At 35.4% G+C, this 18,380-nt stretch overlaps 1 protein-coding gene across 6 annotated transcripts in view; it reads right to left on the reverse strand.

Annotated features, from left to right (window-relative positions):
* Positions 1 to 18,380, reverse strand: part of DPYD (dihydropyrimidine dehydrogenase) — an 858,821-nt gene that overhangs the window by 557,364 nt on the left and 283,077 nt on the right. The window contains exon 9 of one of the 6 annotated variants that reach the window (XM_042952990.1): positions 3,596 to 4,345. The exons of 4 other annotated variants lie outside the window; for them this stretch is intronic. In XM_042952990.1, the coding sequence (XP_042808924.1) occupies positions 4,290 to 4,345 (56 nt within the window). In that variant the 3' untranslated portion in view covers positions 3,596 to 4,289. Of the gene's footprint in view, positions 1 to 3,595; positions 4,346 to 15,910; positions 18,238 to 18,380 lie in introns of those variants that run through there. One more of the 6 variants, XM_042952989.1, reaches the window with a different exon arrangement.

The raw sequence follows: 18,380 nt of genomic DNA on the forward strand, positions 1-18,380 counted from the left end.
ATGAGCATGGAATGTTTTTTCCATTTCTTTGTGTCCTCTTCAATTTATTTCATCAGTGGTTTATAGTTTTCAGAGTAGCGATGTTTACCTCTTTGGTTAGGTTTATTCCTACGTATCTTATGCTTTTGGTGGAATTATAAATGGGATCAATTCCTTGATTTCTCTTTCTGCTACTTCATTATTGGTGTATAGAAATGCAACAGATTTCAGTACATTGATTTTGTATCTTGTGACTTTACTGAATTCATGTATCAGTTCTAGCAATTTTTTGGTGGAGTCTTTCAGGTTTTCTACATAGACTATCATATCACCTGTGAATAGTGACAGTTGGACCTTTTCCTTACTGATTTGGATGCCTTTTACTTCTTTTTATTGTCCAACTGCTGAGGCTAGGACTTCCAGTACTATGTTACATAACAGTGGTGAGAATGGACATCCTTGCCTTGTTCCAGACCATGGAGGAAAACCTCTCAATTTTTCCCCATTGAATATATTAGCTGTAGTTATTTTGTGTATAGCATTTATGATGTTGAAGTATGTTGCCTCTAATCTACTCTGTTGAGGGTTTTTATGAAGAGTGGATGCTGTACTTTGTCAAATGCTTTTTCTGCATCTCATGAGAAGATTACATGGTTTTTATCATTTCTTTTACTAATGTGGTATATCATGTTGATTAATTTGCAGCCCAGATAAAATCCCGCTTGATCATGGTGAAGAATTCTTCGGACAATTTGCCAGTATTTTGATGAGAATTTTTGCATCCATGTTCATCAAAAATATTGATCTCTAACTTTCCTTTCTTTTCTTTAAATTTATTTTATTTATTTACTTTTTTTTGGCGGGGGGAAGAGAGAAAGGGTACAAGTGAGTGAGGGGCAGAGAGAGAGAGAGAGAGAGAGAGAGAGAGAGGGAATATCCCAGAAGGGGCAGAGAGAAAAAGAAGCAGGGCTCACTCAGAGTGGGGCACAGCTCATCCAAAGTGGGGCTCAAGCTCACCTGAAGCAGGGATTAAACTCACCTGAAGCAGGGCTCCAGCTCACCCAATGTGGTACTCGAACTCAAGAACCATGAGATCATGACCTGAGCCTAAGTTAGATGTTTAACAACTGAGCCACCCAGGAGACCCTCTAACTTTCCTTTTTAGAATGAGTTTGGAAGTTTTCCTTCCATTTCTATTCTTTGGAACAGTTTGAGAAGAATAGGTATTAACTCTTCTTTAAATGTCTGGTAGAATTCCCCTGGGAAACCATCTGGCCCTGGACTTACGTTTGGAGATTTTTGATTATTGATTCAATTTCTTTGATTATGGGTCTGTTCAAATTTTCTATTTCTTGTTTCTGTTTTGGTAGTTTGTGTGCTTCTAGGAATTTATCCATTTTTTCAAGCTTGCCCAGTTTGCTGGCATATACTTTTTCATAATATTCTGTCAAAATTGTTTGTATTTCTCTCGTGTTGGTTGTGACCTCTCCTCTCTTGTTTGTGATTTTACTTATTTGGGTCCTTTCTCTCTCTCTCTCTCTCTCTCTCTCTCTAAGTCTGGCTAGGGGGTTATCAATTTTACTAACTCTTTCAAAGAACCAGCTCCTGCTTTCATTGACCTGTTCTGATTTTTTGTTTTGTTTTTTTTATTTAAAAAAATTTTTTTTAACGTTTATTTATTTTTGAGACAGAGAGAGACTGAGCATGAATGGGGGAGGGTCAGAGAGAGGGAGACACAGAATCTGAAACAGGCTCCAGGCTCTGAGCTGTCAGCACAGAGCCCGACGCGGGGCTTGAACTCACGGACCAAGAGATCATGACCTGAGCCAAAGTCGGCCGCTTAACTGACTGAGCCACCCAGGCACCCCTGATTTTTTGTTTTTTGTTTGTTTCTGTCATTTATTTCTGCTCTAATCTTTATTACTTCCTTTTGCTGGCTTTAGGCTTCGTTTGTTGTTCCTTTTCTAGTTCCTTTAAGTGTAAGGTTAGGTTATATTTGAGCTTTTTCTTGCTTCTTGGGGTAGACCTGTATTGCTGTATACTTCCTTCTTATGACTGCTTTTGTTCCATCCCAAAGGTTTTACACCATTGCGTTTTCATTTTCATTTTTTTCCATGTATTTTCTTATTTCTTCTTTGATTTCCTAGTTAAATCATATATTCTTTAGTAGCATGTTGTTTAACCTCTACGTATTTGTGGTCTTTCCAAATTTTTTCTCATGGTTGACTTCAATTTTTATAGCATTGGGTCAGAAAATGTGCATAGTATGCACAATCATTTTGTATTTGTTGAGGCCTGATTTGTGACCCAGTATGTAATCTATTCTGGAGACTGTTCCATGTGCACTTGAAAAGAATGTGTCTTCTGCTTCTTTAGAATGAAAGGTTCTGACTAGCCAGTGTATCATTCAGAGCTATGTTTCCTTCTGGATTTTCTGTTTAGATAATCTGTCCATTGATGTAAGTGAGGTGTTAATGTCCCCGACTATTATATTATTATCAATGATTCTTTATGTTTTTACTAATTGACTTATGCATTTGGGTGTTTCCAAGTTGGAGGCATAAATATAATGGTTAGATCTTCTTTTCCAATGGATCCCTTTATTATGATATAGCCCTTTTTCATCTCTTGTTACAGTCTTTGGTTTAAAATCTAGTTTGTCTGATATAAGTATTGCTACTCCAGCTTTCTTTTCATGTACATTAGTATGATAAATAGTTCTCCATCCCCTAATTTTCAATCTGAAGGTGTTTTTAAGTCTGAAATGATCTCTCATAGGCAGCATATAAATGGGTCTTGTGTTTTTCATCCACTCTGATACCCTATGTATTTTGATTGGAACATTTAGTCTATTTCTGAATTGTATTCAGAGTGATTATCTTTAGATATGAATTTAGTGCCATTGTATTACCTGTAAAGTCATTGTTTCTAGAGATGTTCCCTGTCCCTTTATAGACTTTGTTGCTTTTGGCCTTTCTTTCCCACTCAAAGAGTCTCCTTTAATAGTTCTTGCAGAGCTGGTTTAGTGTTCACAATCTCCTTTAGTTGTTACTTGTCTGGGAAACTCTTTATCTCCCTTTCTATTCAGAATGACAGCCTTGCTGGATAAAGTATTCTTAGCTACATATTTTTCCCATTCGGCACACTGAATATACCATGCCACTTCCTTCTGATCTGCTAAGTTTCTGTGGAGAGGTCTTCTGCTAACCTTATTTGTCTTCCCTGGTAAGTTAGGGATTTCTTTTCCCTTGCTACTTTTAGGAGTTTTTTTCCTTATCTACATATTTGCAAATTTTACTATGATATGTCTTGGTGTTGGCCTACTTTTGTTGATTTTGATGGCAGTTCTCTGTATCTCTTGGATTTGGATGTCTGTGTCCTTCCCCAGTTTAGGGAAGTTTTCAGCTATAATATGCTCAATCTTTCTGCCTCCTTTTCCTCTCTTCTTCTGGAACTATGTTTGAATGTTATTATGCTTTATGGAGTCACTGAGTTCCCCAATCTATATTCATGATCCACTATTTTTCTTTCCCTCTTTTTATACAGTTCATTATCTTCCATAATTTTATCATATATACCACTTTTTCATTCCTCTGCCTCTTCCATCCTTGTGGTCATTACATTCACTCAATTTTGCATCTCAGTTATAACATTTTTTATTTCAGCCTGACTAGTTTTTAGATCTTCTACCTCTGTGGTAAGGGACTCCCTGGTGTCTTCTATGCTTTTCTCTAGCCCAGCTAGTATCCTTATGATTATTTTAAATTCTGGATCAGGAACATTGCCTGTTTCAATTAGATCCCTGGCCATAACCTTTTCTTATTCTTTCTTTTGGGATTAATTCCTCCATCTTGACATTTTGTCTAGGTCTCTTAGTCTATGTGTTAGGAAAGCCTGTTGTGTTTCCTGCTCCTGAGAAAAATGGACTTATTAATAAGAAATCATATACTGTCCAGGGCCTGGAGCTTTAGGAAGTGTTTCTGGTGTATGCTGTGTGCACTATGATGTTGTGTTTTGGCTGCTCTTTCCCTTAGGTCAGTCTTCTGCAGAGTTTCTCCTTGCCTGCAATGGGGACTGTTTGGCCCTTGTCCAGTGTATAGTGAGTTTTAACTAGATGTGCTTTGCTCTGCTTGTTAAAAGAAGCCAGATCCAATTTCCACTATACCTGAAGCTTTGTAGCATGCTATGGTCAGTGCACTTGGTCAGGGGTGCTTGTCTTCTGGGTGAAGGGCCCACTGCTGATCTGGCTCCCCGACACACTTTCTCTCATAAAAGAGCACCTCCAGAGCACAGGAGAGCAGGGTTTGATGTCAAGGGGTCAATCCTCCACTGTGGGTGCTGTGCTGTTCACTGAAGTCCATCTGTGCTAGTGGGAGAGGGATTTAAAAAATTGCATCAGCCCACTCTCTCATCCTTGGAGAGGGGAGTTCGTGCATGCCACTGTCCAGGAAGCCCTCTTAAATGAGGAACAATCTCTCTTGTGTGTTCCAGGCTTCACCTGCCTTCACCCTGTGTCTGGGCTGTCTGCCCATCCCAAGGCACAGTGCTCCTGTGCTTTATCTCAAGCATATAGGTTGAGTTTTAAAACTCCAAATTTTAGGGACCTGGCATGTTGTGGACCCGCACTGATCCTCTAGGGGAGGGTCTCACTGCGCTGTGGCTGGTGCAGGTTTGTCCTAGAAGAACAGTTGCACAAATGCACAGGGGCTTGAAGTTTATAATAAAGCTCAGCAAAAAGTCGGTGTCCAGGTTAGGTGCCCTCACTAGGTGTCTCTGTCCCTATGCTAATGAATGGGGCAGCATAATGGCACCCGTTGGTTCTTTTGTCCCCTGAAAGGCAGTGCCACATCTTCCAAATGTACTCCAAGAAGGGGAACTGTCTCTCTCAGTGCAACCCAGGGAATCCTCAGACCATGCTCTCTGCTCCCAGTCCTCTGCCCTCCTTCTCCACAGGAGCACAGCTATGTCTGCCAGGCTCCACACGTGCCACGCGCAGTCTTCTAAAATCTCAGTCTTTGAACTCCACTGCTGGTAAAAACTCACAATAATCAGCCCCTCTCCTTTTCCCAGTCAATGGTTTCAGGGAAGTATTTTTCCTGTGAAATCCCTTGTGTATTGATCGCTCATACTCTCTCTGATAAGGGCTCCCTCCCCCTCTGCAGCACCTGTGAATTTTTTCTCCCCGAAATCAAAACTCCATACCTCTTACCTTCCATGATGTGGCCTCTTTTCTTCTGCTAGGTGTGCAGTTTGTTCTCTAAGTCCTCAGATCAACTTCTTGGGTTATCAGTATGATTTGATAATTATCTCGATGTGTTAAAGGGATGAGGCAAGCATAGGGTCCCTCTACTACTGTGCCATCTTATCGCCCCCCGCTAAGAAAAATATTCTTGAATACACATTATAGATAAGCTATTTGCTAAAATAGTAACTAAGATGAGAGGATGTCAGGTGTTTCAGTGAACACTAAAATGTGGGGACCCAGCTAAATCTAGCTATTTTAAAATGGTAATATAAAATAATCAGTTATGGATTTATCTTTTGCTTCAAAGACAGGTCCTATATGTTCTTAAAGGATTTTATAAACAGGTCCATACTCTCAAGTTATGTCATATTAGACAAAAATTAACTTGATTTATATTGCACATGGATTTCCACTTAAAGGTTTTTCTTGTCTCAAAACTATAAAAAAATATAAAGCAGTTAATGCTCTTCAATAATTTCTCAGTCTACCGTCTACTTGCCAAATCTGGCCCCCCACTTACAATACAGTTTTATTAACACACAACAATGCTCATTTATTTGCACATAATCTATTCTATGGCTGCTTTGCCCTACAAAAGCAGAGAGGTGAGTAGTTGTAGCACAGACCAGATGGCCCACAAAACCTAGAATATTTACCACCTATTTATTTATCGAAAAATTCTGCCAACTCTTCATTTAATTCTTTTATTTTACTAGTTAGAATCTCAAAAAGGAGATATTTAAGTTCTGTCTCTTAATATTCCCCTATACAATTTGCTCCTTGCTGAACATGGCCTTCTCTCCATATCCTTTCGCATATACTCCAAGTAAGTCCCTCAATCTCATAAAAGATAAATTCGATTTCTTTTTACTGAGAGTTTCTCATTTGTTAATCTACCTGTTGATTAATTTTCTTAAAATTTATTATCTCTATATTACCAGTGCAAGGTTCTGTTTGTAATAGGCAGGATGCAAATAAAAGTATTACAAATCACTCGGGGCGCCTGGGTGGCGCAGTCGGTTAAGCGTCCGACTTCAGCCAGGTCACGATCTCGCGGTCCGTGAGTTCGAGCCCCGCGTCAGGCTCTGGGCTGATGGCTCGGAGCCTGGAGCCTGTTTCCGATTCTGTGTCTCCCTCTCTCTCTGCCCCTCCCCCGTTCATGCTCTGTCTCTCTCTGTCCCAAAAATAAATAAAAAACGTTGAAAAAAAAAAAAGTATTACAAATCACTATATAACACCTCATACACATTAGAAAATCTATTATAAAAAAAGAAAGAAAACACCACCACCACCACCACCAATGGAAAATCCACGTGTTGACAAGGAGGTAAGGAAATTGAAACCTTTGTACTGTTGGTGGGAATGTAAAATGGTGCAGCCGATATAGAAACAGTATGGTGGTTCTTCAAAAAATTGAAAATTAGCATTAGTATATAAACCACTAATTCCACTTTCAGGTATATACAGGAAACAGACCAACAAAAAAAACCCCAAAAAACAAAAAAACCAGAGACTTAAAGAAATATTTGTATGCCTATGTTTATAGCAGGATTATTTACAGTAGCCAAATAGTGGGAAGCAACCCAAGTGTCCACTAATAGATGAAAAGATAAAACAAAATGTGGTATATACATACCATAGGAAATTATTCAGCCTTAAAAATAAAGGAAATTCTTACACATACTACCACACATGTGACCCTTGAGGACATTATGTTAAGTGAAATAAGCTAGCACAAGAAAAAAAAATATTGTATGATTCCATTTATATGAGATACTTAGAGTAGACAAATTCGCAGACAGAAAGTAGAATAGTGGTTGCAGGGGCTGAACTTTGGAGAAAAGGGGGACTTGTTTAAGGGTACAGAGTTCCAGTTTTGCAAGATGAAACAGCTCTGTATATGAATAATGGTGATGGTAGGACAAAAATTTGAATGTACTTAACACCAATGAACTATACAGTTAAAAAATGGTTAAGATGGTAAATTTTATGCTTTGTGTATTTACCACGATTTTTAAAAATGAATTTAAAAGGGAAATTTATAAATTAAAAAAAAATCATTATTTACCAATGACACCAACTTAGAGGATTGGTTAAGAGTATGACTTTGGTTTCAAATGGACTTCAGTTTGAATCCAGGTTGTAATACTGAGAAAATTACTTAACATCTCTTACCACAGTTTATACATATGTGAAATGGAGGTATCAGCAATATCAATCCAAAATTACTTTGTGAGAATTAATTTATTCAAAGAACTTAGCCAATTCTCTAAAAAATTAAGCCACTACATGTATTATTTCATATATACAAAATTCTTATTTTGTATCAAAATAAGATACAAAATCAAAATTTTGTATGCAATTATTTGCATTAAAGTATTTTATTGTTTTTCTAAATAAATAACAACCTTTTAAATTTATTTTGCAAACTATTATTCCTAGCACACAGATACACATATGGTAGAATATAACAACATACTTTAAATTATGATCAGCCGATGATAAGAGTAAAAGGATAAGAATAGTAGAAAAGCACCTGAATACAGTATGGTCTTCATAAAATACAAAAGAAAGGCTATTTTATCCCAGTAAGAAGGAAACAACCACAGAGATGTGAAATAGCAGTCAATTTCAAATCATGCTATTCTAGCACTGATTAATCTATCAGTGAAATGTAGATATTAAGCCTCAACAAACAAAATACTGTGTACATACAAAAGTAAAGAGTAGAAACACAAAATAAGAACTTAAAGATCCAAGGAAGCAATTTTTCAGTTAAATATGTCTTTCTTCCACTAAACTGGATGTATTCACATAATCTTTGACTGATTAACTGAGGTACCAATATCTTCTCCAAATTTAATTTATGAATTAAGAGCTGTATGCACAATTTATCTCCGTAACACAAGCAAAGTGAACATCTGTTAACTTTCTGCTATATAAATTTGTGTATGGGGGGTGGGTGTGAACACAGCCTCTGATGTGTAATATTCTTTCCATCTGCACACCAGGTGGCACTGCATGGTTAATCAGAAGATGATAACACACATCAAGATTTCTAACGTATTTGGAGGTAAGGAAATAAATAAATCAAAATTTTGTTTAAAAATTTTTTTCTTAAATGTCCACAGTAAATATAATTAATAATTTACTTTTAAAGGGTTATGTTATTTGAGTTAATAATGTAAATTAATCATCATTACAGTAGTGTTCTTCCCATATATTAATTTCTTATATAACTTAAATAATATTACCAAGAAATACAAGTTTAAGAAATTGAGAAAGAGTAATGTAACCAAACTAGGTTCTATCCCACTGATTTCTATTTATTCATTTAAGTAAATTTGTGTCACACAATAGAGCCTTGGGGAATTTAGAACAACATGAATTCACTAGCTGTCCCTTAAACAATTCAAAGGCAGGGTCCAGAGAAAAACTGATGTGATATAAATTTCAACTGAATTTCTTCTGAAACAGATTTACACTTAAAATACTATGTCTTAATGAAGTCTCCTCTTAAAAGCAACTATCTTGCTTTAGAACATACTGCTTTTAAGTATTTCATGTCAAAGAAGGTGTTGTTTACATGCCAGTGAAAATAATATTATTCCATATGATCTAATACTGCTTAACCAAAGATGGTATAGCGTAATGTGCATAAATGCAAAATAAGTGATAAATAAGACACAAAAATTAACCTGCACAGTTTCTCCCTCCTATTCTTTGGAAAGATTATTTCTAGAAAGAAATCTGAAGCATATGTAGAAATATACCTAATTTCTTCTAATTTGCATCAACTTCTGCTATTTCCATATCATTTCTCATGCCTATCTTATTAATCCCTCATTCCTTGTGTGTAATGGGGGCCCTTATTTTACCAAGTTTTGCATACAGTGATTTGCAAAAGTGTAAGATAAGCAGGTCTGTGCAGTGTGTAGTGTGAATAAAGCTATCTAGTAGTATGTCTCCTAGCTCTAATTAGAAACCACTGATGCATCATACATACGTATTTAATGTCATGAATTCCAGATTCAATTTCTTGAATTGGGGGGTAGGGGAAAGAGGTTGTATACTGTGATGTTCCTTAATTCTTCTATGGCAATACCCACTACCTCAGTGATTTCTGGTTAATTATCCTAAGTTTATTCTCCAACATAAACATTTACTTCCAGAGGACAACCCAGATCTACAGGATGATTACAGCATTTTTCAAAAAACCATCATGATGTCCATAGTGTATGTTCAATAATATCCCCTTCCAAGTGCAACTAATAATTTTTACTCACAAAAAAAGGTAACCAAGAGCCATGAGCAGCAGTTGAAAGAAAACATTTGGGTTAGTCCAATAATTTCCCAACCCCTTTTCAGTTACTTTTGAAGAGTTAATTAAGTATTGGAAGTTATTGGAACTTCTTAAGTTCCAATACTTAAGTTATTGGAACTACTTAAAACAATAGTGTTTGAACAATGAAATTGACAAAACATGGTTTTTTTCTCCTTCTTTAAGTAACTAGTGTAAGTGAAATATATTTTCATTCCATGAAATACATATGTAGAAATATAATAATAATTCCTCCATGTCTCCATAAAAAGAAATCTAGAGAAGATAAAGTGTTCAATATTTTAAAATGTAATTTATACTAGTAAAAATGTTTAATAAAAAACATGGCATATAGAATATTTTGAAATAAACTTCTCGCTAAATTAATTATTTCCTTTTTTGCTGTAATATGGGAGAAATAGGTTATTTTAATTCATTAAATCAACAATACAATTGATTTTTATGGAGAAACTACAATATTCCAGAAATTCTACCAGCAGAAAAAAAAAAGGATTTTCTTATATCACCATCTTCATCATAAAATGCTTATTGAACACCCTCAGGCAAATAACATTACCTTTACCAAAATGCTCAAAGGCAACACCTAATATTTAACACAGCAGTGTTAATACTTCATGTAGGGGCGTCTGGATGGCTCAGTCAGTTAAGTGTCTGACTTTGGCTCAGGTCATGATCTTGAGGTCTACAAGTTTGAGCTATGCATTGGGCTCTATGCTGACAGCCCAGAGCCTGGAGCCTGCTTCGGATTCCGTGTCTCCCCAATCTCTCCGCCCCTCCCCCACTTGTGCTCTGTGTCTCCCTCTCAAAAATAAACATTTAAAAAAACTAAAAAAATTACTTCACATAAAGTATAAATGTAGAATATCATGAACTGTAACATTTAGAATTTAATTCGTTGTCTTTGATTAAATAATCAAAACCACAAAATGTCTTTGCATTTTGTAAAAAAAAAAAAAAAAAAGACAAAGCTATAAGATGCGTGTAAAGATCCACAAATTTAAAAGAAGCTAAATGATCATATAGTTTCAAACTTCTTCTCAAGAAGTTATTACATTGTTTTTCATTTATTCCTTTGTTTCTCTTTTCTTTTTATTCTTCTATTTTACAACAAAAAGTGTTATTGATGTTATACTATATTCATGTTACAAAATGTGCTAACCTGTAAAATACAATAATTTAAAAAACTAATCCCTACTCTCATAGGTTTTTAATATAGTGTGTTTGTGTGGGGGGCAAGGGAATAGATACATGCATACAACCAAAAATAATAAAAGGAAAACTATATTTAGTTCTATAAATGACATATAAAACATTTTGCTATGTATGAACACAGAATAAACATTTATTTCAGCAGGATGAGTATGAATGTCTTATGTAAGAAGTGGCATTTCAGATGAATACTGTAAGTACTGACTTTACCACATGGAGACAGACTAAAACATTTTCTTAGTAAAGGCAAGACTATAAGGCAAGACTATAAGCCAAGACATAATGATGGAAGAGTTCAGGTTACTTTTGAGGGATGGCTAAGACAGATCTATGAAGTGGTAGCTTTAAGGTTGAAGGGGCAGATTTGGACAGCTGTTGTAGCCTGTTGAAAGTCATACAAAGGAACTTGACTTATTCTGAATGCAGCAACAACAACTAAAAGTAACAGACATTTACACCTTGTTTTTAAGAAGTGTTACCTGAGGTGGAGAGTTCTTCATATTAGAGCACCATATTACTAAGAGAAGCAGAGTGGGGCAACAAGGATAGCCATCATAGGGACCAGGGTTACTCTTATTGACATGATTAGCACTGTCTCCTAATACAATCAAACTACTCAGGAATTAGTGCTAGCTTACTGAACTTGGAATCAGAACAAGGACATTTTAAAGAAAATAAACCTATCTGTATATCTTCATGATATGGGCTCAAAGAACTCCAGGCCCATTTATTCACGTGTCTTTAAAGAGATACCACCAATATTTTCTCAGATTATTATTTTTTTCCTTTCTATAGTTGTAAAGTTGACCAGTCCCTATCACCTGCTTCTACAGATTAAGATGCACTTTCTATACATATGTTAATATGATCAAAGAATAATTGCCCTACTTCTATTTTATCTCCTTCTGGGGGCTTTGCTTGAACTCATTAAATGATGATTTAATGAACTCTCAGCTGGAATTGTATCTCTCTCATTTCTGAATTCTGGGGAGCCATCTCACAATTATACCCAAGTACTTACAAGTGACACTAGATTAGGCAATATTACAAATTTTTTAAAAAGTGGATTGTCAAAATATTCCTAACTTTTTTTTTTTTTTTTTGCTTAAAATTAAGTCAGGTTTATTATTTTAAAGTAATCTACTCATAACTGTGCACAATTCTTAAACAACTTCAGTTTTTATCTGTGGACATAAGAGGGTGGTCTAAAAACCTTATTCCATTTTCTGCTAAATAAATAGAAAGTATACATAATTATGTACAATTTAGAAACTCCTGATTAAGAAGCTAATTAAGAATAGCTTTTACAGAGAAGAACTCTGGCTCTAAGAAGGCACAAGAGATTTAACTAAAGGCCACATTGTATTAAATTTGTTAACAAATTTAATACCACAATTTCTCAATAGACTTTCTTAATTGTAATTATCTTTTCTTCAGCTGTTAAAATATTTGAGAATCATATTTAAAAAAATATTTTCTTATGGTAACTGGGAAAAAAAAGTCAATGGGTGATAATAGTGAGAAAAGTACAGTGAGGCTAAGTGCATGAAATAATTCTTCCAGAGTATAAGGTCACATGTTCAAGATCCTTAAATTGGACAATTCAATGTAGGCAGGTGTCATCAGATAACTTGTTGGCTTTCAGCCACTGTGTCTCTTAACAGTTTTGAAAAATGGATGTTTGCATTTGTTACATTTTTCCTACCTTCTCTATAAAATCCACTTTCCACTGTTCAGTTGTACTTACTAGTTTTCTTTAATCTTTTTTAATCTTTATTTTCTTATCCATAAAATAAAGTTAATAATAACTACCTCAAGGGACATTTTAAAAGTTGTGGTATAGACTCTATTAAAAATTGAAGGGGAAAAAAAAGAATTGAGCATGGAATAGTTTAGCTATTACTGCTACTACCAATATCAGTACCATCAATATCACTAATCCTACTTATTTCATTTATGGTATAATACCAATTTTAATCTAATACCCCCTAGGTTTGGTCAATGCTATAATACCCACTAAATTGCCAACATGTTTCAATATCCTATCAGTTTATTTTGGCAAATAATTAAAACAGTTGCACTAAAAATCCATAGAGTTGTTACAGAGTTCGTACTTTGCACCAGGCACTTTTCTAGGCACTGCAGCAAGGCAGACAGAATATACAGACTGCAAGAATTTGAATCCTGGTAGCTGAAACAAATATGCACCTAATCAATTATAATACAGGGAAGTAAGTGCTAGAGTAAAGTACAAAGTCTAGTCTGTACATCCTGAAAGGGAACAAGAACCCAATGGTGTGGGATTGGGGTAAGGAAGCAGCTTCATTTATCCAGACTAAAGAGTGAAGGTAGGAAGTGGATCGTTAGAAAACTACTACATGAAGTGGAAAAAAAGACATGTAGGTTAAGAACTTAAATATGAAAATAATGACAGTTGTAGGTCCAGCCAATACCATGTATTCTCCAAATACTGAGGAGAAAAAAAAAAAAATTAGATGAGGTAAAACTGAAACAGTTCAAAATGGCCGAAACACACAATTTAAGAAATAAAGTGACTGGAGACGTAAACTGTTGACCAAATCATAAAGAGCCTTGAAAGTCTTATTTTAAGGAGTTTTTTCTCTATCCTGAAGGATATAGGGAGCTATGGCAAAGCAGAGAGTGTTTAATGAGGAAACTGCATCATGAGATCTAATTTTAGAAAGATCACTACTGTTGTAGAGATAATGATGCCCGGGGAAACTGGTTTGAAGGCTACAGCAGTGGTCCAGTATAGTTAGTGGCGGGGAATGGTATAGCAAGAAATGAATTCAAGAGAAATCCTTGAGGTAGACACAAATTAAGCATCTGGTGGTGAGACAGTGACTATTTATCTCTATAATATCTTCCTGCAGTTCCTGCTCCCTTTGTGTCTATTATGACTGCAATAATGGATTTTACTGCTATTTCCTCTGCAATCCCTTCTCTCTCCAAAGTATTTAAAACAAAAATTCAGGAAAAAAGAAAACTCTCATCAGAAGAATATACAAAGTTTACCCATTTATTTGAGGGTGCCTTATTGGATGTTCTTTCCCTTACATGTTTGTTTAATCTTTTTTTATCACTGCTATGTTTTGTGAGACTACCACAGGAAAATTACCGCAAAAGGGAAAGCAAATGGGCTCTTCTGAAGCAAAGGATAAAGGTTCAACTCTTCAGTCTTCTAAAACAGTTGTTTTTAAACCTGACTCTAGAATATAATCAGCCAAAGAACTTAAAAACAACAATAATAAAAAAAATTATGCTCATGTCCAGCCCACTCTGACCACATCTCACTCCTCAAATTATATGATACTATTGTTTTTTTAATCTCTTATAACTTTCCTGATTGAAATTAAAATCAAGCTAAAAACAGAATTTGATTTTGTTTTTATTTATGTACTTTTTTAATATTTATTTTTGAGAGAGATAGCAAGAGCACGAGTGGGTAAGGGACAGAGAGACAGAGACGGAGACACAGAATCTGAAGCAGCCTGCAGGCTCTGAGCTGTCAGCACAGAGCCCCACACAGGGCTGGAACTCACGAACTGCCAGATCATGACCTGAGTCGAAGTTGGACACTCAACTGACTAAGCCACCCAGGCACCCCTCTTTGCATTTTTAATTCCTTAGCACAGTGCCTAGAACATTGCAGTCATTAAATATTTATTTAATTCACTCATCAGTTATTTATTGATAGGTGCTGGTAATGCTATAGGAATAGTATTTCAGGGTCTTTACAACATACAACAGTGGATTTCAAATAATGACTATTAAGCCACATTTTAAAAATACAGAATCTGAAGCAGGCTCCAGCTCTGAACTGTCAGCACAGAGCCCGACATGCGGGGCTTGAACTCACGAACCATGAGACCATGACCTGAGCTGAAGTTGGACACTTAACCAACCGAGCCACCCAGATGCCCCCCAAATACATTTTTTTTAATAATATGCAGGGTGCATGTGCAAGTATGCAAACCAAAAACAAATACACACAAAACTGAAAATATTTTTCACAAAATAATTTACCCTAACCATGAGCAACACACTTTGATATTTTCTATTCTTTTGTGTTCAATTTTGTAAAATAAAAAAAAAAAATGATGGCTGTAATCCATTATATTGATTTTAATACCAACCAAAGAGAATCACCAATACTTGGAAAAACACTTGCATAGTGGATGTTCTAACTCTTTCTGAACATTGATAGTAACACACTCTGCAAGTGCTTTTATTTAAAAAAAAATAGCAAAATTTTAGAGTCTTTTAAAAAATCCCAATTGTCTCAAAATAATTCAATACAGTTGGATAAAGGCACAGAGCTTTAAATCACTTATCTTTATTTCACTTAGAAGAAACTAAATCTGCCATGGGTAAAAAGATATGTGTCACAATAATGTACATTCACTGTGATGTTTTCTTTAATGGACTCTGTTAACATTAGTTAGGGAAAAACCTAAAAGTGAGCAACTTTTCAACAGCAATATCATACGTATTGTTAAAAATCAGGAAACATGAGAATATACTTTTGTTAATGCATTGGATTTACTAAGCTGTCCTGATGAGTCATATTTAATACAAAGTAAGACTTTTTTTTTTCTTTTAGACAAACTAATATAGAATGGATAGTATTTATAATAATAGAAGATCTATACATAGTATTCCCAACTACAGAAGAGAATATACTCCATTTTCATTAATGACCTATGTAAGCAATATGTAAGCAGTAAGTTCAAAGAGTGAATGCTTTGCTATTCACTGCTTTACTAATCTCTCTCAGTAAGGTATCCATGTGTCAAATACCAATGATGATGCACACCTATGGCCGAGAGACCATTATTTCTCTTCCCTCCATATATTTATCACCCCCCCCCCCTTGTCTGTAGTAATAGAAATTTAATGGGGGCTTATGTCCACCCAACTAGAGGCTATATTTCCCAGCATCCTCTGCTGTTAAGTCTGTTAAAAATTTTTTTTTAATGTTTTTTTAATTTTTGAGAGAGACACAGTGCATGAGTGGGGGAGGAGCAGAGAGAGAGAGGGAGACACAGAATCCAAAGCAGGCTCCAGGCTCTGAGCTGTCAGCACAGAGCCCAATGCAGGCCTCGAACCCATGAACCGTGAAATCATGACCTGAGCCAAAGTTGGACACTTAACTGACTGAGCCACCCAGGTGCCCCTGCTGTTAAGTATGTTTATGTGACCAGGTTGTGGACAACGAAGTAAAAACAAAAGTGCTATGTGCAATTGCTGGGTCATAAACTTCAAAGGAAAGGAGTTCCCTTCCTTCCCATTTTTGTTAGCAGGAATGTGGGCAGAGTGTATACCAACTGATGAAAGATGGAAGTCAAATGTTGAGGATGGTTCAAACTGTTAGATGAGGGAGGATAAACATGTACCTAGTTTAAGTCTCATTTTCCCTTCTTAAAGTGGCCAAACCTATATTCTAAATAATACAGAAGTCCTATTCCAAAATTGACTTCTCCAAACTGAGTGGGAAAAGGTAAAGTAAGTGAATGAAGTTTAATTACAATATAGAAGCATGGTTAATGAACAAAAGCATGTAAGGATGTGAGGCTGTCCAAGTAACAGGCAGTTATATGGTAATAGAAAGGTCATAAATTCCCAACTTGGCAATCAAAAGTGTCAAATAAACAACTCCTGGAGGTAACGCTACTTGTCTTCTATAGACAGAAGCTTTTTTTTTTTTTGACAAGATGAAACTTCCTTGTATATATTTCGTATAAAATACTGAAATAGAACATAACTGCATTCTACACATCACTACACCAAAATGTCAAAAGATTCACTTCCCAGCATGAAAATGCACAGCAACATAAATATGAAAGGACTCCACATTTTAAATGCAGTATTCACACCTCGGTGCGGAGTGAAATGGAGTATTGTGAACGGATGTGGCATTATCAAATAACATATGTAAGGGGATTTAATGGAATGAAATTTAAAAAAACTAAAACACATTATTGATTCTAACAGATGGAAGATACTGCTCTGGCTAAACTACTCAGAGTGATAAACCATTTAATTATTCCAAAGTTTTGTTATAATTTGCTTATTATGCAATTAATTTGGAGATATTTCAATGTATTAGTTATTTATTTGGCCCATCTCTCCAATACAGAGATTCTTTGTAGACAACATTCGTAGAGATACACAAAACTGCAATAGCATATACTACTCCATTAATGGGAAACCCATCTTTTATGCACACCTGCTGTAGGAAGCTGCAATGGTGAATTTCAAATAATTATTTGAAAACATCACCAATATTTCATACCTTTTGCCTTACTAAATTTTCCATTTATTATTCACCAAGCATTTTTGAACCTGTACTTGTTGAAAGTAACAACTTGCTGATCCAAATTGTTGGTATTAGAGTGTACTTCATAAACACTTGACTTATTTCTTTATGTTATTTCTTGTATGTTAATTTAACATACAAATGTAATGTTGAAAGTAAAACCAAAGTTGGTTTAGTGCCTCTCAAGAGGAAACCTATGAAAATATCAGACATCTTCTCCTTCCTGTTCTTGATCCACACAGTGATTATTGTACTTATGAAGATAATATAGAGAAATAGCGATGACAGTTGAACTCAAGTTTCTGAAAGGAAGGAGGTTCAAGACACTTAGAAGCTAGAAATGATGGCAAAAATTTATTTTCCTCTCCATAGGTTTTATTCTAAATAAAGGGAGTGACAGAGATGGTCTTAGACTTGGTGGCAATTACCTAGTAAGAGAATACATGGCATCCTGATAAGAAAAATGTAGTAGGCTAAGAAGCATTCCTGATAATTTCACTCCAGAAACACTATGAATAAGGACAGCTCCAAAACAAAAGTAATCCAATGTGTGATCACTTAAAGAGGAGGAACAGTTTTCATCTCATATAGATTTATTTCTTAGCTATTCACATTTAAGGACTGGGAACTGCAGGAAAGACAAACTGAAAGACAGGAATATGGAGTTACTCAGTTTGTATGCTGTAACTGTCCCCAGTATGATCATATGAGAGAATGAACACAGTTTATGAGACAAAGACTAAGTTAAATCAACTCTTTGTTCTCTCTGGTCTCTCAGTAAAATAAAAGTGGATGGAAAAAAATGTTAGAAAACAATCTCCATGGAATATGTACACAAATTATACAACCATGATACATATGAAATACCTTAGCAGGTATGTGACTTCCAGATGTATCATTAAACATGTTTAAACTTTCAGCTAAATATGAAAATTCTTTAGGAAATTTTCAAAAAAAAAATTAATAGAACAAACAAAACCTGAGCCAATTCTGTCCTTTATTATCTATTTAGCCAATTTATTTTATCTTGAGAAGAAAGCCACAGCATCTAGACAACTTTTAGCCCAAATTCTGAGCTTCCATGGCATGACTGAAAGATATTTTGTGTCTTAGAGATGTTCACTGATGAGGATGACATAGGGAGAGAAACAGGAAATTTAAAAATGGTCTTGCCAAAGTCTATCCATAATAAAGGTGAGACAACACAGTTAGTTATAAATAGAAAACTTTCTTCAGCCACTCATTCCTGTCTGCTCTCTGAACAG

This window comes from Panthera leo, chromosome C1 (assembly GCF_018350215.1).
Source record: "Panthera leo isolate Ple1 chromosome C1, P.leo_Ple1_pat1.1, whole genome shotgun sequence".
Taxonomy (NCBI): Eukaryota; Metazoa; Chordata; class Mammalia; order Carnivora; family Felidae; genus Panthera; species Panthera leo.